The sequence below is a fragment of the Phialemonium atrogriseum genome, assembly GCF_030411735.1.
Source record: "Phialemonium atrogriseum strain 8032-3 unplaced genomic scaffold QBC33scaffold_6, whole genome shotgun sequence".
Taxonomy (NCBI): Eukaryota; Fungi; Ascomycota; class Sordariomycetes; order Cephalothecales; family Cephalothecaceae; genus Phialemonium; species Phialemonium atrogriseum.
The window spans coordinates 725,491-752,862 of record NW_026848143.1 but is presented as its reverse complement, the minus strand read 5'-3'; the positions used below and the strand labels follow the sequence as shown (position 1 = coordinate 752,862).

Genomic DNA, 27,372 nt, shown 5'->3' with positions numbered 1-27,372 from the left:
AACAAGAAACACAGCAGACATCTGTGCGAAGGCTCGCAAAAAGCGAAACCGGGAAAGGAAATACGATCACTCACCTCGTGACTGTCTCCGAATCGCCAATGACCGTCAGTGACCGTTTTGGCCTGGTCATTGCAACTGCACTGTGTTAAACCCCCATGCTACTCACTTCTGTCTCGCATTACCCGACTCACCATTAAGGCGCCGCTTCTCTCCCAGGAAGCCCACCTCTCCCTCGGAATTGCTTCGCACGAGGCTGACGATGACGGCTTCTTTCTCGCGCCCCTGGAACCCGTCGACACTCCCCAGCTCGATGCCGGGATACGCCTCCTTCAACGGCGCAAGGATGGCCAGCTTTATTTCGGTGGCCCGTCCCATGTCAGCTTCAATGCACTAATACCCTCAGGGATCCGGGTTTGCTTACCTGTGCATTGTACGGCGTCACCACAGCGATGTCTTCGGGCTCAACCCCGGACTCGACCAGGGTCTTGACGTGCTGTCTCACCAGAGCCGCCTCCATTTCGTTGCTCTTGCTCTCGCCGTGGAGACGGCTCTTGGTCAGCTTCTTGGCCGAGTCCTCCTCCTCGCTCTTCTCGGGGAAGTCGCCCCCCTGGGTGTCGATAAAAATGAGCGGCTCGCTCGTCTCGTCGTTATCCTCGACTTCGTAGGGGAGATCTTTGAGCAGACGTAACCTGACGGCTTCAGCTGCTATGAGCTTCCCCTCATACAACTCGTCCGAGGGGAAACGCATGATCTTCTCATGCATTCGGTACTGTGTCGTTAGCATCCTCTTAATTGTAGAGCCGTGCAATGCCAAGAGGCGGTCGAACAGGGTCGTTTCCAGCGTCGCCCCCTTCGCGGCGTCTCCCCCGGGTTTTGCCTTCGGCTTCGTCTTGGAATTCAGAGACTTGATAGTCGGCGGCAGCTGGAGGTGGTCTCCCGCGCAGACGGCCTTCTTTGCCGAGAGCAGCGGGACCCAGCACTGCGCCTCCAAGGCCTGGCTCGCCTCGTCGATGATCACCACATCGAACGACTCGGCGCGGATCTGGAACCCCCCCGCCCCGTGCAGGGTCGCGAGGACGACCTTGCTCCCCGCCACCAGGTCGCTCACGCACTTCCGTTCCCGCTGCCGATACTCCTTCCGCAGCTCCCTCAGGTCGGTGTAGATGGCCTTCCTCTCCCTGCCGGTCCGCGTCTTGCGGATGGAGGCCTGCTTCGCGTCCATCTCGGCCCGCACATCCTTGACGATCGCCCCGGCCTCGGACGTCTGCGTCAGGACGTCCAGGGAGTGGTTCAGCACTGAGGGGAGCAGCCTGGCCGGGTGGCCGATTCGGAGGATGGGGACCTTGTGCGGCGACAGGCGCTCGACGATGTTGTCGACTGAGATGTTTGAGGGGCCACAGACGAGTATCCGGAGGCCCCTCTTCAGCATCTGTAGGATCAGCTCGATCAAAGTATGGGTTTTGCCAGTCTAGTTGTCAATGTGAGTCTTGGTGACAGAGTCACAGAGGGCGGATTGTAGACCTACTCCAGGAGGCCCGTGAATGAGCGCGATCTCTTTGGATGCCAGGGCGAAACGAATGGCATCCTTCTGCGAGTCGTTGAGAGTCGGGTCGACCCAGTCTATCTTACCGAACTCCGGGTCAGATGTGAGATCTTCCGGGACAGTCGAAGGTGTAGATAGGCCAAACAGGACCCTGACGAAGATCGAGTGCTCAGACTCGGTCATCTTCTCCAGCTTTTCCATAGCAATCCTCATTCTGTAAGGGCATGTATTAGCACAGTTAACGGTGACCCCTTTCGAATACAATATTGCCCCAGCACCCTGCATGCCAGTCTTTGCCCCTCCTGTGATTCATCCCAGCCCAGCGAGCCGCCCCGAGGAAAATCAGCTGCACAAAGGGAAGGTTGGCGGGAAACCGGGACAATGTCCGCTTACCTTTTATAAGTCACATCATCCGCCAACTTGACAACCCAAACCCTCCCACTCATCGACCCAACAGCATCCTCCCCCTCCTCATCCAGCGCCACCCCGACCGCCCCCCTCGTCACCCTAGCCACCACCCCCTTCGCGCCCTTCGCCGCTGGGTCCCCCCCAACAACCCCCTTCCCGCCACCCGCCGCCTGCGCCGCCACGACGACCACATCCCCCGCCCGGATGCCATGCTCGGGCAGCACCGGCGTCCCGCCGGCGTCCCCCGCACCAGACGAATACACAGCCGGGTCCGGCACGAGCTCGACGACGGTGCGCCCGCCCAGCCCGGTCCGCCGCCCGCCGACGTTGAGGTTGGCCAGCGCGACACCGGCGCGCTGCAGCGCCGCGGGGCTGTGGCTCGCCGCCAGCGCCGACGTCTCGGCCACCTCGGCGGCGAGCTCGGCCTCCAGGAGGGAGAGCTGGGTGCGGGCGAATGAGGGGACGTCGAGGGGTGGTGGGGGCGGCGTGGGAGGCATTGCTGCTTTTTTGTGCTGTGTTGTTGCTTCTTTTCGGGCCTAGTTTGGTGATTTGCTGAGTGCTGATCTGTTGGTGGCGTGCTAGAGGGGTGGGGGTTTTCTCTCTGCTATTGCTTTTTTCGTTTGTTCAGCTTTTCTTTTCTTTTCCCCGTTAATTTCTTTTTACGAGCTGTTGTTCCAGAAGTGAGACATCTGCATCGGCGTCATTGATGAAAAGTGGATGGATGGTGGATGCCAAACTGGTGGGCATCTATATATGCATGCGGTGGTATCTTGGTAAGTTTACACAACCAACCCATCTCCCAAAATGTTGGCAAAAAATGGCTCTTTTCATTTAAATGTATATTCAAGAAGTGTCTCACCAAGCTATGGCAGCGTTGACAGTGAAATGCCTAGTTTTCATTTCTTTGTCCAACATCTCGGTCCTATGGTCTCCACCTCTAAAGATGGCCGGCCAGTCTCACGCTTTCCGATCCTCCCCTGGGGAAGGATGGACGACTACTACAACCAATAGCGAAACGACCATGACAGCAAACGCCACAAATGACACCAGCATTATGGTTCCTCGACTTGCCGGGAACTTGCCTCGCATTATCCAATACTGGGCCTGCAGGTATCGGTTATAGCCCAAGAATAATATCAGGATGCTGATCGCCAGGAACGTCGTGCCGAGGGGCTTCCCCAGCCGCCGCAGAGTCTTGTCCGTGCCGCTGTCGCTTGATAGAGAAGTATTAAGGCGGAACAGCTGTGTTATGGCAATCCCAATCGACGCAAAGGCCAGCGACGTCCGCAGCCAGGCCAGGAATGTCCGTTCTACGGCATTGTCAGCAGAGAGGACGGGGCAGCAGCCTGAGGAGGCAGGCAAACGCAGTCAGACTAACCGAGCGCCAGATGGTCTCTCGCCACGCTGCCCGTGTTTTCCAACTCGACCGACTGAACGTATTTCAGCGGCTTCCGCCACCAACTCTCAGCCTCTCCTCGCCGACTAGTTGAATGATCGGAGCGGTCGTTAGGGGCACCGTTTCTTCCTCTAGTTTGGTACGTAGTTGGTAGCTGCTGCTGGCTCGAAGGTTTCCGGCGAACGGTCGAGTCTCTCGGCTGCGTGTCCGATCCCGTCATGGTCTGGTAGTTCGGGCCAGGTCGCGGCTCCGGCTGCCGCGCGACAACCTCGTTGTCATGATCCTCGTCGCGGACCTCGACATTGTCTGATATCGTTGGGCCGGCTACGGTCTCGGCGCGGAGCAGCGGCTGTCTCCTCGCACTCGCGGAACCAGGGGAGCGAGGGGAACCATCGAATGATTCGGCTCGTCGACGACCCGTCTGTACACGCTTGTCAGCTCACTTGGCCGGGCGGCATTGCGGCAAGGTCGTCTGATGGCTAGGAAGGGGAATCTACAGACACTTCTGTCGAAGATATTGACGGGGTTGCTAAAAAAGCTTTGGATGGCATGCGCCATCATGGCAATAACCGTGACTTGGGAAGAGATTGAAAGACAAGGATAAATTGGGTTACCCCGTCTCAATCGAAGCTTGTGGAAGCTCTGCGCTGATCCGGTTCCTTGCTACTAACCTCTAGAATGCCATCGATACGCTCCTGTGTTTGCCTCCTCTTCAACGATAGTCCGGAAAGTGTTCGGCGTACTTGAAACTGATCCCGGGGGCTCAACGAGTCAAGAGCAGTGGCAGCGATCTCAGCCATGGCGAATACATTCGAGATGTGTCGTATTGGGTCTCGAATAGGTATTTACTCGGTAAATTCGGGGGTCAGGGTTAACGTCAGTGCGGGCCAAAATTAATCATTTTCGGCCGCAGCAGCCGCCCATGGCACAGCCTGTCTCAGACACTTTAAAACCGACGTAACTTAGGTACCTTTCTGATGCTAATGCTGGAGGTCGTGAGCTGTGTCGTGTCTTGCGCAATCGTTGCGTGATGTGCGGCGCGATCTCTAGTCGAATGAGAGGGACTCGACCCCATCTCCATTCAAGTCGAGCCCACGGACAGCAGGCTATTTACTGCCTCGCTAGACCGCTTTGGTCTATTCCTTGATTGCCCAAACAAGTTTGCAGGTGCTGACAGCCAATAGGATAACATCCTGTGTTTAGCGCGGCGGATCAGATAAGTGACGTTTGGCAATGGTGCTATTCGTCATGTTTCACTACAGGACTGCAGGCCGCCAGGGCCTGGCCTATGGAGTACTTATCATCGGCACAGTTATTCAACTCCCAAAATATTCTGGTCGCACCCGCCAAGCCTGTTCGCATTTGGTATTGGGTAGCGATAACGGCTCGAACTTCCAAGCCTTTGTGATGCCGTTGCTAGCAGTATTCCTAGCAGTATTCCTAGGCCCGATCTTTATCATGTTGGCTGGTGGATGTGTATCTTTGGAGAGCATTTATTGCGCCCTGCAACGGCCAAGAGAAAGGTTTCATGAGCATACGTGGATTTCTAAGACCGGGGAGAGAGTAGGAAAAGGTGCAAGCACATCTAACGAAATATCTCGATTTCAGACTTCCGACCGTCAAGGGATAGGGGCTAGGATGTGGGATCTCGACGTTAGAGGAGATATGTCCAAGCACGAATCGACCAGGTCGCTATTATCGACGCCGCAACCAAGAGACAAGCGATCAACGTCGTAGTGGACCAAACTGAGTGGTGACCCATATGCCGCGAGATTGGAGACAATCTGGATGAGTACGCCCATGGCCGTGCCGATGCTTCGAGCAGCCTGTCTGAGATATTCCGGTCCGTCAAGTCCGTGAGATGCGTCACAGCACCAAGTCTCCTGTCAGACCATGGTTGGATACTAAAAGACAATGAGGATCGTTGACCCCTTCATCGAATCTATAAATCAGACCGGCCACTCGGCGAAACTTCTCATCATGGGGTATACAATCCAGGGCAAAGAGGTTGGCAAGAGTGGCTATTGTCTCATGGGTATTGTTTAACAGTTAACGCCCCCGACCGATAGGTTACCTATGCTGAGCGAAGGACCGTTAGGCTTAACATGGCCCAGCCCATCGATACCTGGTGAGTATACTTTTGCGGCAATGAAGGCAGCCCTTGATGCGGGATGCAACTATTGGAACGGGTGAGAGCTCTACGGCAGCCCCGACAACAACTCCCTGGCGAATCTAAAGAGGTACTGCGAGAAGTATCCAGTGCTCAACGTCAAAAGGCTGCATCGCCCCGGAGCTGCGTCCCGACTCTTCTCCCGCGTCCGTTCGGGCGAGCATCGAGAACTCGGTCCGCATGCTGGGACCCCGGAGCCTGCGCGCAAGGACCCAAATGTCGAGATTAAGGTGACCATTTAGGCAATGGACGAGTATGTCAAGTCCGGCATTGCTCTGAGCGAAGTCGGTGCTCAGACTATCCGACGGGCTTCCAAGCTAGTCAAGGTCACAGCTGTCGAGGTTGAGCTGACAGACGGACGATATAGCCGAGATGACAAGATACTTAAAGAGTTTCTTCTTGTTGGTGAACGCTTGCACCAGGGGGGTATGGATATGGTTGACAAGTGATTGGGAGTTCCTCGGTTCTGCACAGCTCCGTCTGAGTAATCATATGCAGTATATGGCAGTTCTTCAGCGTCAGGAGTAACTTATGACGAAGAAGTTGTCATGTTACACTCCTAAGTGGCGCTCAATTACATGATGTTTTGTTTTATGGTTCTATCCAATCACCGAGGCATCCGGTGCAGCTTAACTTCCCTTCCCGGTCTAGCATTAGGACGCCGAGCAATTGCTTCGGTGGGGTAATGTGGTAAGAGTGGGGGGCCCAACTTTAAACAAAAATCTTATCTCAACCCCGAGCTCTCAGAACTCGATAGCTGCCATCACATTTCTTTCGCTGGTCAATCAGGCGCGCTTGAAACCGGCTACTTTTGTGACAAGACTCTCAACTACTCCCTCATTCCTTAGCGACTCCGACCACCGCCTCAACGACAGCACGCATAAACAAATCCCAGCTCATCAGCCATGGACAAGTGGGTGGACTGGTCCAAGACCACGCGGTCAAGGAACTACCGCGGGTCCGGCTCCTTCGCGACGTTCCTAATCATCGGGCGTGAGTAGCAGCAGCAGCCCGCATCCCACACCCCTTCTCAAACCGCCAACCAAGCTAACCCCCCGCTCCCAGCCGTCTGCTTCTTCCTAGGCATCCTCTTCGCCTCCTTCCCCTACGACTTCCCCCTCCTCTGGACGTCCGACCCCGTCCCGGCAACCTACTACGACCAGCTCGAGACGCACCTCCGCTTCGTGCACCAGTCCCCGCCGCTGATCGCGCGCCTCCTCAACATCATGGCCGCTGTGGGCTTCCTCGGCTTCTTCATCAAGCTCTTCCGCCCCTCCGAGGCCAACGTGCTCTTCGACGGCGCCTCCCTCGTCCTCTACGTCATCGGCGCCGGCGTGTACATCGCCAACATTGTCAAGGGCCTGCGCCTCGTCTCGGCGGGCGACTGGGAGGAGCGCGCCGCCGAGGCGGCCGCTCTGGCCGAGGGCGAGGGCGGCGCCCTGCGGCCCGGGGAGATCATCCTCGGCAGGGAGGACAGCCTCAAGGTCCTGAGCGCGAGTAACACCATCCTCGCGCTTGTTCTTGTTGGCGTTCTCGTCTTGCAGGCTGGGCAGTGGTATGCCGAGCGGAAGGAGGCGGATGACGAGGAGACTGTTGAGAGGGCTGAGGCTGAGAAGAGGAGCGCCGCGGGCGCGAAGAAGAAGCAGTGAGACGCCTCTTTTTCAAATATATCATTTGACGGGAAACGGCATTGGACAGGGGCGGGTTCCCATCGATGAGAATGGGTACGTATTTCGTTTGTGTCTGTGGTGGCGTTCGTCCGAGTTAGGGATAGCGAGTGAGTCTAGAAATTGGGAATGGCAAGGGATCATCTACCCTTCTCGTCTACATGTTTTAGGTGCATCTAAGCCAATGTCCTTGTACGTTGGTTGAAGAGGTCTTTTCACCTGGTAAGGTCGGTCTAATCATGGGTATGAGCATATACTATAAACCGGCAACGAGCCCCCCGAAAAACAAGCATGGTGTGTCGCATCAAATCAAACAGGCAGAGCACATGTTTCCCGTCCTTGAGGAGCTTGGGCTTGCAAAGCTTCCAAGTGACCTTCAGAATGGGACTCTGGAGACGAGATGCTTTATGCTCGAAGCAAATGCCAATAAACAAACTTGTGAGAGTATATGGTTTGTCCGCCTCCGATTATAAACTGCCTAAGATTCTATAAAAATTGGGTATAACGAATGGGATCCTCCTACCAAAAGCCAGGAACCGCGCAGTGAGCGTCCGACTTACTACTCCTATCCATGCAATATGCAAAAAAAACCGCACTGAGACGCCTGTCCAACTGCTCGGCCGGTCCCTGGCAAGCACCGCTCAGGTCATCCAAACGAAGGAAAGAAAGAAGGGAAATGCTTCAGAAACCCAACCCAAAACATGTTGCAACCCTTAAAAAAATTCGCCGTTCCACCATATCCACAAAGCTTCATCGTGTATGATCTCGTTGTCATGTATATACACTCTTCCCAAACCGCCCACTGACCGACACAAGGCTACCACCGTCTCGATGCCGGGCTGGCGTTAGCGCTGGGCGGAACGAATGGCTCCCCATGCGAGAAGCCGCCCAGGTCAGCCGACCTCAGCATGTCGGAAAACGTGGTCATGTGGCTGAATCGCTTGCTCTTTGTATTCTGCGGCGTGTTGCCCACGGTTTGGGGGTCGGCAAACACGTTGATGCTCATGGAGCTCGGCTCCCGCCCTTGCGGCGGCGGTGTTTGCGGGTACGGCGCCGTGCCGTGGTCTCGGGCATCATACCTGTTGTCCGCGGTGTTGCCGTACGGGGACGTGCCGGGACCGCCATAGCCGTACGCTATGCTGCTCTGGCGAGCCATGTTGCGGATCGGGGGGATCCTCACGGCGGCTTGGGCGCCGTTGTCCCTTGTGCGAGCGGGACTCGGCGTCGAGGGCCCGTATCCTGCATTGCCCGACCCGATCATCGTGGTAGAGCTGCGCTTGCTGAACATGGATCCGGCTCGGGTGCCTTCGGGCGACTTGCGAGCAAAGTCTGTCCTCCACGTCGAGTTCTCTGTCATGATGGGGTTGCTGATGATATTGCCAAACGACGAGGTGGACCGAGTCAGCTTCAGATTAGCCATCTCATCTTCCTTCTTCCTGTGGCGCCGCTTGAAGAATAAAAATGCGACAAATGCAAGGGCGAGGACCACAAGAACAGCAGCCACGGACGCCCCCGCTATCACTGCGGCTGGGGTTCCTTTCTTGGGAGAGTCGGTAGCCTCCGGCGAGACGGGGGTGACACCGGCGCTTGCCCCGCTACTCTGTCCTCCTCCGGCAGTGTTCCCTGTTGCAGAGGAGCTGGCTTCAGACTTGGTGCTGGTAGATGCTGCCGATGTAGAGGCGGGGGTCGGCGAGAGGGAGCTCTGAAGAGGCTTGGCGTTCTGGTTTGCATCGAGCTGGCAAATTGAGCCGTCCGCGCTGCAGGAGTAGCCGAAGGGACAGCATGTCCCGTCTCCGCAATGGCCCAGGATGCCATGCAGAGCGGTTGTCTTGATCGTGGCTTCTGGGTACTTATCGGCATCCTGAAGCGAAAGCTCGCAGGATATCGGTACTATCGTTGTACAGCCACTGTCGTCAGGACAGCACAGCAAGGTGGTGTTGCCGGCGAGGGCTAAGCATTGCTGTCCCGCGGGGCAACAAAAGCCGGACGGGAGTGTTTTCTGGGGGCATTTGGAGTAGTCGGCAGGGCAGGTGCCTCCTCGCTCGAGCAAGTCGTTTACTGAGATTGTCAAGGCCGAAGCCGCGATGCCCAGGACACCAAACAGAACTGCCCGCAGTGGTATGTACTTCCTGGTCATTCCCGGGAGCCGGATGGGGTAAATGTTGTGTAACTCTAGGAAAAGGAAACGATATTAAGCTGCGTGGTCTTGGCTCGGATTTTAGGGGTAGGATTTTGGAGAACTGTTGATAGTAAAGGAGGACCAGCCCCGAAGCAGAATAAGGGCCAAGAGACAGAGAGGTGGAATATGAAGTCTATGATTCAGAGACAAACTAGGAAGCTAGTCACGAACAGAGGAGTAGTTCCTTACGCGTGACAAACAATCAGGGGCAGAATTGGAAAGAGAATTAAGGGAAGGTAAATTTTCAATCACCTTCTCTAGTCGAGTACTGTCAGGCAGGCGGGTATATAGAAGGAGCTCGGGTACAATGCACCAAGACATGGGATCGGCCGTGTCCTTTTTGTTCTTGGTGTCAAACCAAGAAAGAGTCATACAATGCCATCTTGGGAGGGAACCCAAATGTAGAGTCTAGTTGCGACGGCCACGACGGGCGCTATTGTCCAACGGAGGCGGGCGGCTGAACTAGACTGGTGGTGGTGCGTCGGGCCTGGCGAATGTCGACTGGTCGTAAGACGGCGGCGCAGGCCCGGAATCATCCCTGGTCGTCCCAAATTTGGTTGGAAGGCGAGGCCGCGTGGGGTCTTGTGGCCCGACTGGCCTGGCAGCCACGATGGCAAGATGGAGGAAAGGCATCAGAACAGTCGATATTGGGAGCCCTAGACTGGAGAGTGAGGCAGTGCAGGTTTGGATATGTTCGGCCCTGGCCAAACGAGAGGTCAAGATGAAGCACTACAGCCTGTCGGGTGACCTCATCAGCAACGCAGGGGCACGACTGGCGAGGACAACCTGCGCGGCAAGAGGTTGGCTCCCTGGGCCTGGTTGGTGATTACCAGAAGCAGCCTGAAACATCGGGCCTGATTGGCCAACCGCCTCCGGATTATTTTACTGGATGTTTGTTTCTGATCAAGCACTAATCTCCAGTGATTCTCCGCCGATCCCTGCTGCAGTGATCCCTGCTCTTTTGCCTCTCCATTTCCTATTTAGATGATGGGGCGTCGTTTTATTGGCGCGCGAGGTTTAGTGCATGCGAAGAACTGTATAGGTACCCATTTGGTATCGACAACTCCAGGTCACAAGACCCCAAGGTTTTCACTCTAGGAAGCCTCACAACAATCGATGCCCAAGGGACAGAGAAGAGGCCCACTCTTTCCCGATCGTCAAGACTGGCCGTGGAATCTGGCCCGTCAGGCGCTGATGTGCGATGTGCATGTGTAGGTGCGGCAGATCTCCAAATACGCTGCGAGAATCCGGTCTCCACTGACACAAAGCCGTGGCCCGGCGGGAAGAAGATGGAACCTAGTCATGATGGGAAGCCGGACTCGAATGGGAACAGGGTGATTTTTGTTTCAAGCCTGGTAGTGCGGCCGCCTGTCAGCTCGAAACAGGCCTCTCTTTGTAGGGCTGCTGTCAGGTGGCTAAAAGTCAGCGGCCCTGGCCGCAAACCACTTCGTGCTTACGAGGATAGACGTCAAGATGCCAGATTAGAAACGCACGTTGCAAGAGAGAACGTATTTGTGTCTTTGAGTCTTTATTGGATTTTTTTTGATTCATCCAAATATTATACATTGCTTCCTCATCCCCTGTTCTTGACGATGCATAGGGGGAGCATTTTCCTAATATGCTCGAACCCCCCTCCCGAGTCCCATGCTCCGAGCCCCTGTGGTATTCCGATTCCCCAAACTCCGATGCCCATGCATGCTTGGTATATAGAGAGGAAAACAAGAGAAATTAGAAAAGTAACCAACCAGTAGCAGGTTGAAGAAATATCCAACGAAAGGAATCTGCTGTCCCATGGTTGAAGCTGTTGCCATGGCATGTGAATGTGTGGGCGTGTTGGAACCCCTCGCAGCCCAGTCCTACTGCGAGAGCGCCCTCATCCCCTCCCCAGATGTCCAAGTGTCGTCCCGAAATCCCTCTCCTCCTTGCTCATTGCCTCGCGGCAACCTCTAACTGTAGTCAACTCCTTGTTGAATCTGAAATAGAACTCTCTCCTTTCTTCTTCTTTTTTTCTTTCCCCCCCAGGGCTGTTTGGTGTGAGACTAGTGTGCTTTAGATGAGCAAGAAGTCCCAACCCTTCATTTGCATGACATCCCGCCAGTGGATGTATTGCTGTGGGGCCTCTGCCGCCGCGCTCACTTGCGCATCGGCCTGAACCCAGACCTCGCGAAGAAGGCAGCCAACGCGCCCGAAGCTGCCAAAGTTGGCAAGATCGCCCAGCTGCGCGATGCGCTCGTCGAAGTGTGCTCGGAAGCTCGATCCGGGAGCGCTGACGGAGCCGCCCACAAGATACACCCAGGCGAGCGAGCGATCGAAGCCGGCAGGTCCCGAGGGGATGTGCTGGAGCACGGTGGTGAGCTTCTCCACCAGGCCGATGCAGCTAGCCTGGCTGGGGCTGAAGCCGGGTACCAAGCTGCAGAGATAGATGCGCGCAGCCAGTCGGAAAGCGGACGTCATGTTCTTGCCCAGCTGCTTGGGGTCCAGGACGCCATTGGCATCCGAGGCGATTTTGAGCGGAGTGTCGCCCATCTCGGTGAAGCCGATCTGGTCGCCCAGGACGTGCACGTGCTGGCAAAGGGTAATGTCGTCCATACCGTCGGCCTTCAGCGCCTCGAGGCATGCAATCTCTGAGATGAGGTACATGACTCGGTCGTCGCAGCCCATCAACTCGCGCAGTCCCAGCGACGAGTTGGTCTGCGAAAGATGCTTCTCCCGGTAAGTGTGCGCAAAGGTCGGGGCGCGACCTCGCATCGTCGCTCCGATAATGTCGATCCACGAAGTGAGGGTCATGTTGAAGGGGGTCTGCGCCGCCGAATGCTCATTGGGGTCCGAGACAATGCGGGGCAAATCGAGCTTCTGCACCAAAGACACGGCGGCCTGGAAATGCTGGTGCCACGGAATGTCGGGCAGCGAGTCCTCGACGCGGCCCACACCGCACTGGAAGAAGATCAGTCCCAGAGCTGCCTCGAGAATCTGCTGGTGGTTCTCGTCGCGGTTCAGGGCCTCGCAGAGCGATGAGATGGTCACGTAGCGGTGTCGCATGATGTCGCCGTCGATATCCTCGCCTTGCAGGCCCATCGCCGCCTTGTAGTGCTGCGCGGCGATGCTCAAGCAGCAGTGTAGGTAACCCGTGTTGTACTGCAGTGCGGGCAGGATGAGGTCCGAGGCGACGGATCCGTGTTGGTTTGACTCGAGAATGGGGAAGATGGTCGGAAGGACGTATTGGACGAAGTGGTGCAGAAGCTGCTGGTCGCGTTCATTGAGCTCCAGAGCTAGCTGGCTCGAGGTCATGGGTGCGCCGTGGGCGAAGTCGAACGAGTTCACATTGTAAGTCTCCTCAGTGAGTGATTCCCGCCGCTCCGAGTACACCTGCTCGGTCCATTCACCTTCCGGAGGGAAGGACGGCATCACGGTTCCCGGAGGCGGAGGGGTGGGATACGCGGCGCTGAAGGTGGAGGTGGTTGACTCTCTCAGTGTCGGAACATCGTTGACGAACATCTGCCTCTCGGTCTTGATGTCGACCTCGTATGGCGAGTACCCACCGAACATGAACTCGGGGTGCATCTGGGGGGTGAATGGCGCGAACTCGTGGTGGGAGCTCTGCGGGGAGCTGAAGTTGAAGGCGAACTGCGAGTCTATCGACGCTGATCTGGTGCGGTCGACAGGGTCTGTGAAGGTTGCCGACGTGGGAAGAGAGTGAGACAGGCCTGGCGGGGAACCAATCGATGTTTGGATGGTGTGCGACGCCTTCTCCGAGAGCTTTTTCCTCTTGATGATCATCTTGATATCGTCCTTGTGCTTCCTCCTCGCCTCGTTGTTGCTCCACCACATGGGCCTCTTGTATTCGCATACAAGGCCGAGGTGCTTGCAAGCCGTGCACATTGGCGAACCCTCATCGCACTTCTTGCGCCTGAGTCTGCATGTGTAGCAACCTGTAAGTCAGCCAATGTTAGCTTTGGCGATCCCGGCAAGGAGGCTGGGAATGGTGCACAAACCTGTTCTTGAGCGACGGTGCATCTGTGTCTTCTGTTTTGGCGCAGCGCTGTTGGCAGCCTTAGAGGCCGTCTTGGTCTTGGTGGACTGCGCGACAGCCATCTTGTCCGGTGAGGTGCACATGAGGTCTGGTTGCTGGTTGGGGGGCTGTGTTGACATTTGTACCCTTCCTATTATCTCGACAGGTACCTTTCGGTGGGCTGCCGGGGGGGGGGGGGCGCCGGGGGTGGGGGCGTGTGGGAGGGGGTACAAAGTCGAGGTGGTCTGGGGGGGTGTGGATTGTTTCGGGGGTTCGTAATATGGGCTGGACCAAGCGAAGAACGCGGGAACTGGTCAAGGCCACAGATAGATCCCCGTCCAAGCGGAGAAAAATCAAAGTGCCGTAGGAAAACACGAAATCTGCAATTATGGTTATCGTCGAATGAATGACTGGTTCAAGAGCAAGTCCTGCTTGCGTTTCGAACTGGATTGTGTTAGTAACCCGGATGGGTGTTGCTATAGGCCAGCTGTCGCGAAAGGGTATAATTAAAATAGAAGAGGGCGAGGAAGAGATTATAACGGGACTGGACTGAACGACGACGACACTGGATCCAACTTCTTCTCTGGTCTACAAAGAAAGAGAGCAAAATCATCGAGATGGGATGGAAGTGGGCAAATTCTTATATCTGGCCGCCACTTGGACGACCACCTCGATTTGACCCACTTTGCAGCCAGCTTCTTGCGTGCTGTGGTGATTGCTGTGTTCTAAATTTGGACACAGATGCGGGCAAATTTACCGCCTTTCCTTTTTTTGGCCTCTGGGTTGGTCTGTTGGCTGCACCGGCAAGCCCTTCTTGGGAGAGAGATGGGCTTCTGGTGTGTGCTCACCGACAGGGGTGAGGGCTGGGTATGCGCTTATTGGTGCCAACGGGTGGAGTGCAGTCGGGCTCTCGCTCGGAAGTGGAGGCCGGCGCCAACCCCACCTAGAATAGATAGGCCAAGAGGACTCGAAAGTCGGAAGTCGAGGGCATGCAGAAAGGTACAATGGCCTTGTACACACACCTTTTCTTCCCCATCCGGTTGATGCGCACGGGAGAAGATGGCTGCAGGGATGGGAGCTGTTCGAGTGACCAGGAGGGTTGGCTGCTGTTCTCATTGGCACAGCGGCCTACAGTCCCACACCTCAAATGGCCTGGTCACTCGTTGATGGACCTAACCAGGGGGGATTGCGTTGATCCCGACCAGGATAGCGAGGGATTTCTCCGTCGGCCGTAAGTGGTTCACACCGTCGTGACTGTCGTGGTGTAAATCACCCTCAGCTGGCAGGGCCTAGTGATGGGATTGACTGGCTGAGTGCCGGGCACCTTCGATAAGGAGCAGGAACCAGCCTCGACGCTGCGAATCCAGAAAGGGTAGGGGATCGAGCGACTAGCGGAAAGGTCATGGCCGCAATATCGAGTCCAAGATGCGGGCCATGTTTGCCCAACCTACTTTGTACATACATCCAGAAGATCAGGAAGGATGCATATGCATACTCAGCGCTAGTAGACTTGTTGCTACCACGACAGGTAAGGTAAGGTAGGTAGGCCCATACCTAGTCAGTTAGGGCTACTATTCGGGCAGCTAAGGCACGGACTTGAGCTATATCGTCGGGGTGAATGGTGAATGAGCGGTCACCAACGGAATGCATTCGATGGTTCTGGTAAACGGAAGCATTTTCCCGCAATCTCGCTGGACACCACAGAAATGAATACCTCGAGGCCGCGCTTTCCGGATGAATAGGGCTGGCGGTGGAGATTGTCATGGACTGGCCTCGAGGAGCCAGCACTAACAGCATGAGCTCCTGTCAAATATGAGCGTTCCACAAATCATGACTGCTTAACCGGTGGTCAGCATCAGATTGGCCGGTCAGGATGGAGAGTCGATCGGGATTGGCCTGGTAACTTTCCGTGGCTGGCCGGGAACTTGTGGTCGACGTCCGCTCTGCATTGCATGGAGAATGGAGGGTCACACAGAATGGCAGGTAGATAACGGCGCATTACTAGTGAGAACCTCGCAATCCAGAAGGCACGTGGTCGATCACTCGCGGCGAGTGTCGGCCCAGCGGAAGTACAGCCTAGCAGATCAGTGTTACCGTGGGTACCTGCTTGAGGTGGCCCAGTAATGCGGCCTTCTGCGCAGAATGCAGTGTACAGCAGTACCAGAAATGAAGGCAGAGGAACAAGGGTTGGGCGGATGGTTGGGCAACGCCCGTGGGACTCGCGGTCTACACGCAGGTGGACGTCCCGTCGCCATCTGGAGGAAAAGGGCGATTGACGACGTTGATTTGATGAAGTGCGGTCGAAAAGTGTGACGACTAAATGGTTCGTGCATACGTGCATGCGGGCCGCAGGGCGGCAATCAATCCAGATTGGCTCAAGCTATCAGATCGTGCATGAGTAATGACTGGGATAACCACGCTAATGGAGGGAGCTTGGGCCAATCATGCGGGAAGGAACAGGGGCTATGCACTTGCCATTTTCCCTCGCTCTCAGGGCCAGCACCCCTAGACCCCTCCCTTGTCAAGAAGGCGGGGCCTGGTGCTACGCCAGCCTTGCAGAATTGATCATTTTCTCTTGGCTGCAATCCTACCCTGCCTGAACTTCGTGTGTGTCATTCGTCGCCTAGCTTTTCCCACCGTCTCTGGTTCCGAGGTCGCAACAAACGTGCGTCGCAACTGTCTATGTACTAACTGAGTTCACCAAGGTCTTCCTGATACTTGCTTGAAAGATTCGGGCTTCGGCGATATTATCACAGCTCCCCCCGCGACTGACACTGGCTGCTGTATACCTACCTAACGTTGATTCCTGAGACAAAAAGAGAGACAGAAACGAGGACGCTGGCGCTCTCGAGGCTTTATAAGTCTCGAGACTTCACTGAGTAACGAGTAACAAAGCACAGTATGTCGAACCTAACCGTCATCGCAAACTAGACTCGTCTCGAAACAAAGTCGAGGTCAAATGGGAGCCAACGAGAGCGGGTTAATTAGCCGCCCATGGGCGAAGGTGTTGGCCAATTTTACCAATCGCAAAACATGCAAGGTCTAATATTTGCCCACATTACATTCTGGGCTAATTTTGGATGCTATGCAGTGTGCTGCTGCCACACAAGCAGCTATTTCTATTTTAGCCCACATTCAGAGCTTTGCAAATTAGCCCACGCAACCATGAGAAGGGCTAATTTAGTTCCATTTCCTAGAAAGTGGGCAAAGTTGGTAAAGTGGGCTAATTATGGCATTCCCAAGTTGGAAGTCTCAACCTGTGGTCAGTGCTCCCACCCATCACATCACCACCCACAGGCTGAAGTCCATCTTGCTGATCGACGATAGTCGTCGGCGCCGAGCCGTCCTCCCCCATCCACTAACCACGGATCCCTGTCCAGCTCACGCCTTCCCTGGCGAAATATGCCGGCAATCTCAAAATCAATAACAACCGTGATCCGTGCTTCGCTTTGCGGCCGTTACACTACTAGCTTCGCCCTAGCTTCGCGCTGGTTCTCTAGGCGAGCAAGGTGTAGGATTTCCCTCACCACCTCGACTTGCCTTCTTCATCGCGCTTGTCTGCAATGTTCCACAATAGTGCAAGCACTACTATCCGTAGGTATTCTATCGTTGCAAGAACGCAACATCCTACTACCGCAGTGGACTGCGCTCCAGGTTGGGTTTTCGGTTGACGCGCCTCCCATCAGAATTTGGGCAGATCCTTTCAAATGCCTACCTGGTAGGTACCTCCCTGACCATGGCATCCAAAAGTCCCTTCCCGGGCTATTGACCGGCCGCGGACGGCTCAACGAGCTCAATCGACACTTTTAGTACCCGGTTGGGGTTTTTATTCTTGCTCAACGGCCCGAGGAGAGGTGTACGTCTAGTGCCTGAATTAACCATGTTCGGAAGAAGGGGGGTAATCTGACAGAGTTCAATGCTTCAGCGGAGCATTCTCAATTTCTCGCGAAGCAGAGCAGCAAAATCAGTGCTAACCATGGATCGCCGTTCACACCCCGGCTTCCGCGATGTCCGTGCTTGCAGGATCCGTACCATCATCCATGTATGCCCTGCCCGCACCCTGCCAAGGTGGTTCCCTGATTCCCATGTTTCTCTCAATGATCCAGCAACATTGCATGGTTAACAGCTGTCGAGGAAAGAGGAAATAAAATTGATTATACATAGGTAGGTAAAAAGCAAAGCCAGCCCTGGTTCGGTTCCGCGATGGGGGTGCACTTCCAGGCCGCTTATTTGCTCGATTGCTCATTTCCTCATTTCCAGGGTTCATTCGATCCCCCAATGCCCGTCATCAAGAGGGGGTGGGTGCGAGATGACAGATCAAAAGTGCGGAGAATAGGCCTGCCTAGAATCTGGACGATCCCGCACCTGGTATGTACATACATACAATGTCATGATAAGAGTTGATAACTCGCAAATTACCTACCATCCCGTCAAAGCATACCTAGTCGAATCCAATTGCGCAATGCGGCCGCATCGAAGGCCCGCGAGACATTAGTGCAAAATGTAGGTAGGGGGGACCTGCAGCCCCAGCTAGCCACTCACACCAGTCACTCATGCTTTTTCGTCCCAAACCTCTGTCGAGTCTCGAAGCACCTTACCAAGTCTTGACAAATTCTCTATGGGCTACACAATTACAATTGGGGTCACACCTTCTCTAGAGGGGTCAACCATTCAACTAACCAAACCCGGCAGTCACACCAACTTGTCAATGTGAATCAACCCAGACAGACAGAGGTTGAACACGCAGTCAATGGTCATCATGTGAAATTTATATGCGGGTGGCATCTGGAAGGTGTGGTGTGGTGCCGAGTCGGGACGGATTTTACTCATGCTAGTTCCTCACCGCAGGTAGTTGCCCTAGGGTTGAATTCGCTTAAATTTCTCGACTAGTCCAGCGACCACGACGTGGGAATCTATCTTCGGGATTATACACCGTCACCGGCTCAAAACCTAGGTCGTCATGACTAGAGAATCAGCGTGGTGTTGTGGCGTTTCATTTCCGTTGAGAAAACCTGTTGTACACATACTATGCGTCCACTAGATGGCCGGTTGAGTTTCCGCCGAGCTTGTACGCAGTAACATGCAGCATGCAGGTGTGCACTATAGTGCGCACTACATGGGATTCGCAGATCAGTCAACACTTACGTACTTTAAGCTTACCGCCATGTGCGTGCCATTGTTCAATATCAATGCAGCGTCGTGAACTTGCTAGCGAGTGGGGTTGATGGGGTGGGGTAGCTACGCCAAGGACAGCCATGGTCAGTTTTCCATGCGACATCTCCGAAATCAGTGGGTATCTCCCCGTAGGCCGATATCTCGTCTCACCTTGAATCTGCCCGCCTATGGAGAAACTGAGCCAGGTCGCAGAAGAAGCATGACCCAGATCCTCGTCAGGTGGAAGACGAGGCCCTATTGCAAACCCGTCCTCCAGGGCAGATGACCTGTTCAGCTACCTACGCATAGACAGGTGGGCCGGCAATCGACAGGCAAGGCACGTGGAATTTCATAAAGCATTGAATGGCGATTGTTCTCTAGTAGGTCCGATTGAGAGAGGCGGGCATTCTTCCCCCATTCTAGTGGACGATCTCAGCCGTTGCTGTCCCGAATAGGGATTCGGCTTCAACGTGCTTGTCATGTGCTCATCATGTTGGTCACATTGGCGGGGGGCAGCAGGTGGGGTTTGCTAGAGCTCCATCTCGGAGGAGTGGAGAGCTTGGGAGCGGACCGTTCCACAGCCAGAACCGAAAGTCAAGGTCCACCTCCGTCATTGACGTTCCGGTAAGATCCTCCGTGCGAGAGGCCGGCCGGCCAACGAGGCTTGGGATGGTGTGGGATATCTCCGGTTGGCATCAAGATCGTGTTTTCCAAAGTGAGTGAGCTTTTGCTTCTCTCACCCTCTCCGCAGAGCTCAGTCGAGTGCAAGCAGAGGCGATGTATGCGCCCTCGAAGTCGGGGCGGCCCACCCCTCCCGGTGCGGGTGACGGCGCTAACAGGAAAATCCCAGTAAATTCAACCAATGGGATGTTAGAGATGCTATTTAAATATCGACGCACATGAATTTCAGACCAACCAGCACTCTCTGAGCGCCTTTCTCTGCATGAGCCACCACGGCCGACACCAGATCCAAGCGTTTACTGGTATGCTGGCCTTGCTGCTGCCCAACCAGCTTTCGACTTTCGCTCGCTCTTACCGCTCACTTTTGCAGACCGACCTGGCCGTCGCACGCAGATAGTGCTATTATTATACGCTGAACCGGGCCTACATAGCGCCGGCGCGAACAATGGCGCCTCGCATCGAGTATGGGGGGAGGTTCCTATGTAGCAATATCACACCTGTGTCTGCTGCCTGTGGGTGACATCTTCCCACTGCTGCATACACATCATGTTGGTGATGTGATCGATCCCCCCGCTCCACAGGGCATGCTGTTTTCCCGTCATACATAACCATCGGTGTGCGCCTGTACCGCCTCTACGAGGCCGTTTTATTCTCGTTTGGCGGGTTACCCTAGTTTGTCTAGCATATCAAGCGATTTCCTTTTTGTCCCCTATTTCCGATTACCAGTCGCTCCTCGAGTAGATATCATAAAAAGCTCCCGTCTATTGTTGCAAACAGATATCGCCGGCAACGGCAGGAAAAGCAACGCCGTATTCACAACCAGTCCGCAAGACTACCAGGAGAAATGGTAAGCCTCGGAGGTCGAGCATTCGATCTGGATCTGGCCACACAAGTCTGACCATGCCCCTCTAGGAAATCATACAGGTCAGCTCACACGAGCGACCGCATCGCGAGATGCTGGAGAAGTCGCACTTGCTGGATGCCTTTTTCTCCCAGAGGCATGCAAAGCAGCGTCCAGTGTCGGTAGCAACCGAGTTCGTGGAGGATTGGGATGTGGACGACTTGGATGGCGGAGATGGCGACAGCTCGCCCCGTGCGAGTCTGAACTCGGTGAGTGCCTCGATTGTCCCTCCCCTCGTACCCCACGTCGCTCATCCATCCTAGTCTGGCGGCCAACGAAGTATAACGACGTTGTCATCCTACGACGAGGTCCAAACCCCTAGGTCTAGTAGGAACCGCGCAGCGTTCCTTTTCGACCTCGAGTCGAAGCAGGTCCAGGGCCCGAGGGGACCGCATCTGTTCCGGAGTTCCGTGTCGTCGACGCACTCGATTGAGCTCCAGCACGCTCTTTCACTTTCGCCCCTCACTCCCAAAGTTCCGAATCAGACAGAATACCAACTACCTATTGCCCTGGACCTCACTCCATTGCCGACCAGGAAACAAAAGGATGGGCCGTTCCAATACACGGAGGCGGCACTCGATACCGCCACACTGCCAGAGTGGTCGCCGGAAATGGTCGCGCAGTGGATGCTCAATGCGGGCGTTGAGCTTTCAGCCTGCGACCGGTTCGTCGAGAACGATATCACCGGCGGCATCCTCATCACCTTGAAGTTCGAGGACCTTGTAGAGCTAGGGATTCCGTCCTTTGGTGTGAGGACGAAGGTATGGGGTGAGATCCACACCATGAGGGATATCAAGTCCTCAGAACCGGTGCCCGAGACCGACATCGAAGATGCTCCGGATAGGGAAGCCAGGAGGGAGATGCGAAGACAAGAGTGCGACAAGCCACTGAAGCGAGGCGGCAGCAAACGTCGACCAAAGCTTGACGACGTGATATCGCCCCTCGAATCGGTGTCAATCGTCGGCATTGAGCAGATGATGCCTAAGCCGCATAACTGCTCCAAGGGCGAGAAATGCCGCAAGTGGCAGAGAAACAAGCGGATGATAGAGGCTTTCAAGCAGGACCACCCGTTCGTCAACATGGAAGGCGGTGTTATCATGGTTGCTGGCGATCCAGGTAACCCTGAAACGGCCGACGCCATCAAGCCAACAGAAGAGTTCTTTCGTCCAGTCTCGGATGCTATGCCCTCTGTCGTCGCCTCGTCAGACGTCATGGGTCCTGGCAGCTTCCTAAACCTGCAGCACCTGGCAGAGGCGACCCTCCGGAATGTCCAAGCCCGGGATCCTCAAGACAATGTCAGGCAATTCTTGGACTTCCAACGCCAACACAACCCCGGGTCAAGCGAAGTTCCTCCCACTCCGCCCTTCGAGATATTACCCAGCCAAAAACCTCCCCACCATGGCTTGCAGTCTCTCCCAAAGCTTACAATCCCCAACCAGGCACCGCCCGTGCCCAGGTCCCAACCATCCTCCGCACACCCGACGTCGGCTGTCCATGGCACGGCGGCGGAGGAGGAGGACGTCACTCCCACTGCTCTCTACCGCTTCGGCACGCCGTTCTCTGACATGGATGTGCCTCTTACCGCTATTCCTACGGGGCCCGTTGCTCGCGATCTTTCGCAGTCGGTACCACCAGACATGAATTATCGCCATAATCCAGCTCCTCCGCCCCGTTCAATGTCACGCGCTTCGGGTCGCCGGCCGTCCTTCCCTGTCATGCCCGCGCTCGACGAGAACTCCATCGTGTCGCCTACTACCCGACAGTCTCACAAGTCCTTTGCACAGCGGACAGCTGGCAGTCACCCGCTGAAACCACCCCCTCGCGTGCAATACCCTTGGACGCAGGCCGATCGCAAGACCTTTGAGCGCGCCATTGCCCCTATCCCAGGCTCCAGCGGCTGCACCAGTGCCACGACCCCCGGCTGCAAAACCTTCTCACCCCTCGCGTCGCATGCCATAGACATGGCTGGCACCAACCCAATCTCCTACGAAGGGCCGATGAGGAAGCGCAAGACCAAGATGCTCCGCCACGAGTGGCACGACAACTACTTCACGCTGCGCGGCACCCGCCTGGCCATGCACCGGGACGCGACGGCCACGAACCGCACGCTCGAGTACATCGACATCGACGACTACGCCATCGCCTGCAGCAGCCTCGCGAGCGGCAAGCTCAACGCCGCGTTCAGGGCCATGAGCATCCTCCGCGGCGACAACAGCAGCAGCAGCAACAAGGCCGACGTCGCGGCCTTCAGCTTCCAGCTGATCCCACAGGACAACAAGGGCGGCGTCCGCCTCCGCAAGCGCGAGAGCAGCCTCCCCGGCAAGATCGCCGCGGCGGCCGCGGCCGTCGGGGCCGTCGTCCCGCCGCCCGCCGAGGGCGTCAACGGCACGGGCAAAACGCACCACTTCGCCGTCAAGGGCCGCGACGAGCGCATCGACTGGATGCGCGAGCTGATGCTCGCCAAGGCGCTCAGGCAGAAGGGCGAGGGGTTCGAGGTCAGCGTCAACGGGAACATGATCTGAGCCGTGATGCCGGGTCAAGATTGGCTTTTTTGCCTTTTCTCGAGCATGGTCTCCTGCTCTCGTATTCGTTCTCTTTCACTCGATGATACCTTTTCTGTTTTGTTCTTTTTCGGCTTCCGGGTTGGTAGAAACCGCGTGCCTCATCGCATGGGCTTGGCGAACATTTGGCGTTTGGTGTGTGTGTGGGGGGGAGAGAAGTGATGCTTTGGCGATCTTGAACGGATGGATGGCGAAGGATAATTATGGATACACTCCTTAAACATACCAATGATGGCAACGTAGGTAGTCTAGCATACTGTAATTGAATGTAATTACGGTTATCAGAGTGCAAATCACCTTTGACTCAGTGGTGCTTCACGCATTTGTAACTTTTTCCACTGCCTCGGTCTCCTAGATATTAGGTCTTGTTCCCAGTCTATTGATTTCTTGGGCGGAAGGGCTTCTTCTTTCTTGGTCGAGAGAGCTGACTACTTGTTATTACTATTCATGAAAAAAATGTCTACCAGCTCCCCTGCTTCCTCGCCATCAAAACATTACAGCCCCTGGATGACGCATACCACTATGTTGTCATCGGCTTATCCACCGAGGCGAAGAGAGACTTCCCACTCAACAGCTCGAAGCCCTTTGTCCGAGTCAAATTCTCAAGGAGTGCTCTATCCCCGTCGATCACCTGAGTTTTGCGATCCATCATCTTATTTCCTCGCTGACATTGCTCACTCTCCTGGATATATTGTGGTTTGGTGTGTGGACTGGTACATTTGGAAAACTCTCTGAATATCATCTATCTCCAACCTCGCGCTATCATTCCGTGTGCCCCGTTCCCAGGATGCCTGGGCTCTCTAATGTCATAACCCCAAAGCACAGAAATCCCAAAGACTCAAGAATGAACATGCCGCGGCGGAATTGCAGTTAAATGTGTGCAATGGTATGCCTCGTCGCCGGTTCTGTGTGGCGTTTACCCCTTATTAGTCGCCAACTCCGCCAAATGTTCGCTCCCCATACCATTACCTCACTCCCAGCCCCTTTAACATATTGGTGCCCCCTAAAACATCTTAATGATGAAGCTAGGAGAAGCTATCCGAAGACAAGGTAAGTTTACCTCTTTGCTTGCTTGCTTCCTGTCCGGCAACAACATTGTACTACACATATAACTTTGACCTTACTAGGGCCTAAAGCCGGGCCTAACGACGAGACTGTGGTTGCGAGCCGAAGTGAAACCCGCCTTGAGGATGCCGTTTGTGGAACTCCCATGATACCGAATTCTACCCCCAACTTCATTGAAGGCAGATCCTTCTTGGAGAAGACTGAACAATAAAGTGACGCGAGGCTGTTTGACAGCGTATATTCCATGCCATATCTATCCTGTATACAGTATTGAAACATGAAGCATATGCCAACTAACGGATGCCGGGCTAGCACATGGTTGAGCACCCTTTGCTCTGGGAGTTCCTTTTTTTGTCCCGTATCGTACAAAGCCACCCGCGGCACCACCGAAGGGCCCGAAGCTGCATTGCATCAAGCGGGCATACCCTGTCAAGCGACCAACCCAAGACCAGATACATAATGCCCTTCCCCCCAATTGCGAGCATCGCTCACCGCTTGTACGTCGGCCTCGTGATGTTAGCATCGCTCGCCACGCCTTCCCAATCGATCGCCTTCCACCACTCCTCCACGAACTGCCTCTTCCCGCCGTACCCGCCGACGCCGAGCCCATAGTCCCTCAGCCAGACGTGCTCCCACGTATTCAGGCACAGCACGGGCGTGACGTCGATGCCGCCGGGCGCCGCGGCCTTCGCGGAGACGCCAGCGCCGGCGCCGGTGCCGCTCAGGGGCCCCGCGGCGGGGGTACCGGCGGCGACGGAGTTGCGGTCGACGGGCTGGCGGCGCCAGTGGGCGCCCGGGTAGGGGCTTCCCGCCAGGTAGGTGGTGAGCAGGCGGAAGGGGTTGGCCTGGCCGGGGGCGTCGCGGGCGCCGAGCTTGACGAGCCAGACGAAGCCCGGGCCGAACATGGCCGAGGCGGTGACGACGAACTCGCGGCGCAGCGTCTCGACCGACGAGAAGGACTCCTCGAGGGCGGAGCGCAGCGACTCGGGCATCGCCACGGGCGCAGGGGACAGGCGCTTGAAGAAGAAGTGGTTGTTGTGCGCCATCGAGGCGTGATTGAAGATGGGCGCCTCGGCGGGCTCGCGGGCCGTGTTGAGCACGATCGTCTTGACTTCTTTTTGCTCGTATTCGGTGCCTGGGGAGGGAGGGAGACGAGGGTTAGAGCTTGGCTTTGGAGGCGCGGACAAAGTTGACTACGGTGGCAGCTCCGCACACCGTGCTACTACTTCTCGGGGAAAGGGGGCCCGTCACATACCCGCTGTTAACGCGTTGAGCTTCTCCATCATCAGCGTCATGTACTGCGTCCACGCGATGTCGAAGCCCTCTGGCGAGAGAAGCCCAGGGACTCCGTTGCGGAAGTCATGGGCCAGAGGCGGCACATGATGAATTGACCTCCGAATAGGCGGCCGCGCGAGGCCAATTCGTGGTATTCTTAGTCTGGGTCGTCGGATCATTGGGCTGGCTGGAGCTGGATCCGTTCTCTGGGGGATTGACTTTCTTGCATCTGTGTAGCTTGAACTTTTTCTGATAGCATCCTAGATTTCTGCCTGAGAATCCAGGCGTAACGCGCTAGCGATACGGGGAGCAGCCCATTAATGTCAGGTGACCTGGCGATGCCTCTTCAACGCGACCATTGAGAGGACGCGTTGTGGGGAACATGAAACTTGCTTCTCATCAAAGAAAGCCGGTCCTGTGTCTCTTCAGATTCTCTAAACTTTCCAAAGGGACCGGTCTATCTCCCTGGTCTTACCTTAACTGTAACGATTCAAAATGCCACTAGGAATTCAGCGCTTAAATGCGAAGAAATCGCAGCCCAATGACCGAATCGTGTTCATCAAACCTCTAAAGGGGCCAGACGAGGCCGTTGCGCAGGATTTCCTGGAGAGGATTGCAGCACAATGCCGTGAGTGTGGTCCTGTTATTCTGGGAAACTTGCAGCTGGGAATTCTGACAGCTTGACTCAGTACCCATAATGAGAGAGCACCACCTATCTGTCATGTCGTTGGAGGAATACGAGCCTAATGCCGAGTTCGTGGGTAGGAACTTCAATGCGGGCGAAGTCATCCAGCTGGTCCTCAAAGCGCGGTTCACTGGCCGCTGGCTGCCGTTCAATTATGTTCAGATGGTCATGATGCATGAGTAAGTTATCCGAGTAGTTATGGCCGTTTGGTAGCCGGATGCTCACATGGGCCACAGGTTGGCACACTGCAAGCAGATGAATCACTCCAAGTCATTTTGGGCCGTACGGAATCAATACGCGGATCAGATGAGGTTGCTCTGGAACCGCGGTTATGCCGGTGAGGGCCTTTGGGGAAGGGGAGCTCTGCTTGGCACAGGTGAATGGGAAAAGAATACGGTCCAGCCTGGCGAAATTCTTCCCGAACATCTCTGTGGCGGGACCTACCGGTCGAGAGGCCGGAAGCGCAAAGCAAAGAAGACGCTTACCTACCAAGAACAGAAGGAACGCCGGATTTTGAGGAAGTTCGGAGCTAATGGCGTTGCTCTCGGCGAAGATAAGGAGACAAAGGCGAAATTAGAGAAGGGCCGCCGAGTCGCAGCCAAACCCCGAGTTGCTGGGAGCGCTCGCGGGCGAGAGCTCAGGGCTGCGGCAGCCCTGGCTCGTTTTGATCAGCCGAAAGAAGCGAAAGTCAAAGAGGAGACGGGGGATGATGACGAGACTGCGAGCGAAGCGGAGACAGAGAGCGGGGAAGACTACGACGATGACTCTCAGCCCGATGCTACGGGAGCTGATGGCACGAGGATCCTCGATGAGAGAGGAGGGAGGATGGTCAAAGTCTGCGGGGATGAGAACGAGAACCCGTCAGACGACCAGGATGCACAGAACGAGCTCCGCGAGTTGCAGGCATCATCAGTACCGAAACCGCCCAGCAGGCCAGCGTTGGAATTTAAACACGCAATCGATACTACACCAGTCTCGAGGCCTCAGAAACCTCGGGGAACTGGAACTGAGATTCGGCAACCAAAAGAAGTCACAGCAACGGATCTGGGATCTCAGAGAGATAAAAAGCTACCAACAAGTCAAAACCAGCCGGAACCGAGGACATTGCCTGCGGCTCCCGACCTCGGCCAGCCCACGCTAAAGCTGCGAGACTCTAGCTCGAGGACATGCCCTGTGTGTTCTTTTGGGAACGAGAAGCACTCGATTACGTGTGGCATGTGTGCCAATGTGCTTGATCCCGACAGCGTGGTCAACTCGTGGCGATGTCAAAGCGAGGCCTGCGTAGGCAGCATTTATCTCAATGCTGGGGATTGTGGCGTGTGCGGTGTCTGCTATCAGCGGCGGCCGTTACCGAGCTGATGAAAGGACTTGCCTGGGCCGGTGGTGTAATAGTGCATTGCCTATGGTGCCATGGTGTTACGTTGTCTGTCGACTTTCTAGCCTCCAATATACCCCAAACACGGCTGTTTAATCCCAATGGAGTCGGCCGCTGCAGTCGAGGTCACTGACCAGTCTGACGGGCGTCGACTCTCCGAAGCGAGAACCAGGAGCATGCCGACGATCTATGTAGTATCCGTAAGTAGGCTACTGCACTCATAAGTCCACCTATCCAATAGACTTAGGGGGCTGAGTGTTCTTGAGTCCCAAATAGCACCCTCTTGCTTGACATACAACGCCT

At 55.6% G+C, this 27,372-nt stretch overlaps 9 protein-coding genes across 9 annotated transcripts; 4 read left to right on the top strand and 5 right to left on the bottom strand.

Moving 5' to 3' along the window:
• Window positions 1-70: 70 nt before the first annotated feature.
• On the bottom strand, window positions 71-2,710 carry QBC33DRAFT_604632 (P-loop containing nucleoside triphosphate hydrolase protein; the record flags this gene model as incomplete). The annotated part of the gene is made up of 5 exons (XM_060432248.1): window positions 1,937-2,710; window positions 1,526-1,757; window positions 422-1,468; window positions 192-351; window positions 71-135 (listed from the first exon to the last, which is right to left on the bottom strand). Exons 1-5 carry the CDS (start codon window positions 2,446-2,448, stop codon window positions 71-73), a joined length of 2,016 nt encoding a protein of 671 aa, XP_060285846.1. The 5' UTR covers window positions 2,449-2,710.
• QBC33DRAFT_531422 (uncharacterized protein) lies at window positions 2,676-4,389 on the bottom strand. The gene is made up of 3 exons (XM_060427306.1): window positions 4,019-4,389; window positions 3,330-3,768; window positions 2,676-3,261 (listed from the first exon to the last, which is right to left on the bottom strand). Exons 1-3 carry the CDS (start codon window positions 4,145-4,147, stop codon window positions 2,909-2,911), a joined length of 921 nt encoding a protein of 306 aa, XP_060285845.1. The 5' UTR covers window positions 4,148-4,389; the 3' UTR covers window positions 2,676-2,908.
• QBC33DRAFT_328843 (uncharacterized protein) lies at window positions 4,194-5,308 on the top strand. Its single transcript, XM_060423649.1, has 3 exons — window positions 4,194-4,211; window positions 4,314-5,190; window positions 5,267-5,308. Exon 2 carries the CDS (start codon window positions 4,581-4,583, stop codon window positions 5,082-5,084), a length of 504 nt encoding a protein of 167 aa, XP_060285844.1. The 5' UTR covers window positions 4,194-4,211; window positions 4,314-4,580; the 3' UTR covers window positions 5,085-5,190; window positions 5,267-5,308.
• Window positions 5,309-6,422: 1,114 nt separating this feature from the next.
• On the top strand, window positions 6,423-7,166 carry QBC33DRAFT_513123 (Shr3 amino acid permease chaperone; the record flags this gene model as incomplete). Its single annotated transcript, XM_060425958.1, has 2 exons — window positions 6,423-6,510; window positions 6,583-7,166. 2 exons carry the CDS (start codon window positions 6,423-6,425, stop codon window positions 7,164-7,166), a joined length of 672 nt encoding a protein of 223 aa, XP_060285843.1.
• A 663-nt stretch (window positions 7,167-7,829) lies between these two features.
• Window positions 7,830-9,589, bottom strand: QBC33DRAFT_328801 (uncharacterized protein). The gene has a single exon (XM_060423648.1). The coding sequence runs from the start codon at window positions 9,319-9,321 to the stop codon at window positions 8,002-8,004; it is 1,320 nt and encodes a 439-aa protein (XP_060285842.1). The 5' UTR covers window positions 9,322-9,589; the 3' UTR covers window positions 7,830-8,001.
• Window positions 9,590-11,412: 1,823 nt separating this feature from the next.
• On the bottom strand, window positions 11,413-13,455 carry QBC33DRAFT_447269 (transcriptional regulatory protein pro1; the record flags this gene model as incomplete). The annotated part of the gene is made up of 2 exons (XM_060424423.1): window positions 11,413-13,292; window positions 13,356-13,455. 2 exons carry the CDS (start codon window positions 13,453-13,455, stop codon window positions 11,413-11,415), a joined length of 1,980 nt encoding a protein of 659 aa, XP_060285841.1.
• A 5,172-nt stretch (window positions 13,456-18,627) lies between these two features.
• QBC33DRAFT_576771 (uncharacterized protein) lies at window positions 18,628-22,630 on the top strand (the record flags this gene model as incomplete). Its single annotated transcript, XM_060430937.1, has 3 exons — window positions 18,628-18,630; window positions 20,120-20,317; window positions 20,372-22,630. 3 exons carry the CDS (start codon window positions 18,628-18,630, stop codon window positions 22,628-22,630), a joined length of 2,460 nt encoding a protein of 819 aa, XP_060285840.1.
• A 1,317-nt stretch (window positions 22,631-23,947) lies between these two features.
• QBC33DRAFT_531400 (superoxide dismutase) lies at window positions 23,948-25,259 on the bottom strand. Its single transcript, XM_060427305.1, has 2 exons — window positions 24,990-25,259; window positions 23,948-24,869 (listed from the first exon to the last, which is right to left on the bottom strand). Exons 1-2 carry the CDS (start codon window positions 25,186-25,188, stop codon window positions 24,223-24,225), a joined length of 846 nt encoding a protein of 281 aa, XP_060285839.1. The 5' UTR covers window positions 25,189-25,259; the 3' UTR covers window positions 23,948-24,222.
• Window positions 25,260-25,504: 245 nt separating this feature from the next.
• QBC33DRAFT_576770 (WLM domain-containing protein) lies at window positions 25,505-27,053 on the top strand (the record flags this gene model as incomplete). The annotated part of the gene is made up of 3 exons (XM_060430936.1): window positions 25,505-25,637; window positions 25,699-25,873; window positions 25,931-27,053. The coding sequence occupies 3 exons, from the start codon at window positions 25,505-25,507 to the stop codon at window positions 27,051-27,053; spliced, it is 1,431 nt and encodes a 476-aa protein (XP_060285838.1).
• Window positions 27,054-27,372: the final 319 nt, after the last annotated feature.

What these genes read in the sequence shown, in the direction of transcription:
- QBC33DRAFT_328801 (XM_060423648.1), bottom strand. Translation starts at nt 9,321, where the DNA reads ATGACCAGGAAGTACATACCACTGCGGGCAGTTCTGTTTGGTGTCCTG.
- QBC33DRAFT_328843 (XM_060423649.1), top strand. Translation starts at nt 4,581, where the DNA reads ATGGTGCTATTCGTCATGTTTCACTACAGGACTGCAGGCCGCCAGGGC.
- QBC33DRAFT_531422 (XM_060427306.1), bottom strand. Translation starts at nt 4,147, where the DNA reads ATGGCTGAGATCGCTGCCACTGCTCTTGACTCGTTGAGCCCCCGGGAT. An exon ending in GTATCGATGGCATTCTAGAG is followed by an intron (nt 3,769 to 4,018) that starts GTTAGTAGCAAG and finishes AAGCGTGTACAG; the next exon opens with ACGGGTCGTCGACGAGCCGA. An exon ending in GAGAGACCATCTGGCGCTCG is followed by an intron (nt 3,262 to 3,329) that starts GTTAGTCTGACT and finishes ACAATGCCGTAG; the next exon opens with AACGGACATTCCTGGCCTGG.
- QBC33DRAFT_531400 (XM_060427305.1), bottom strand. Translation starts at nt 25,188, where the DNA reads ATGATCCGACGACCCAGACTAAGAATACCACGAATTGGCCTCGCGCGG. An exon ending in GCTCAACGCGTTAACAGCGG is followed by an intron (nt 24,870 to 24,989) that starts GTATGTGACGGG and finishes CTCCCTCCCCAG; the next exon opens with GCACCGAATACGAGCAAAAA.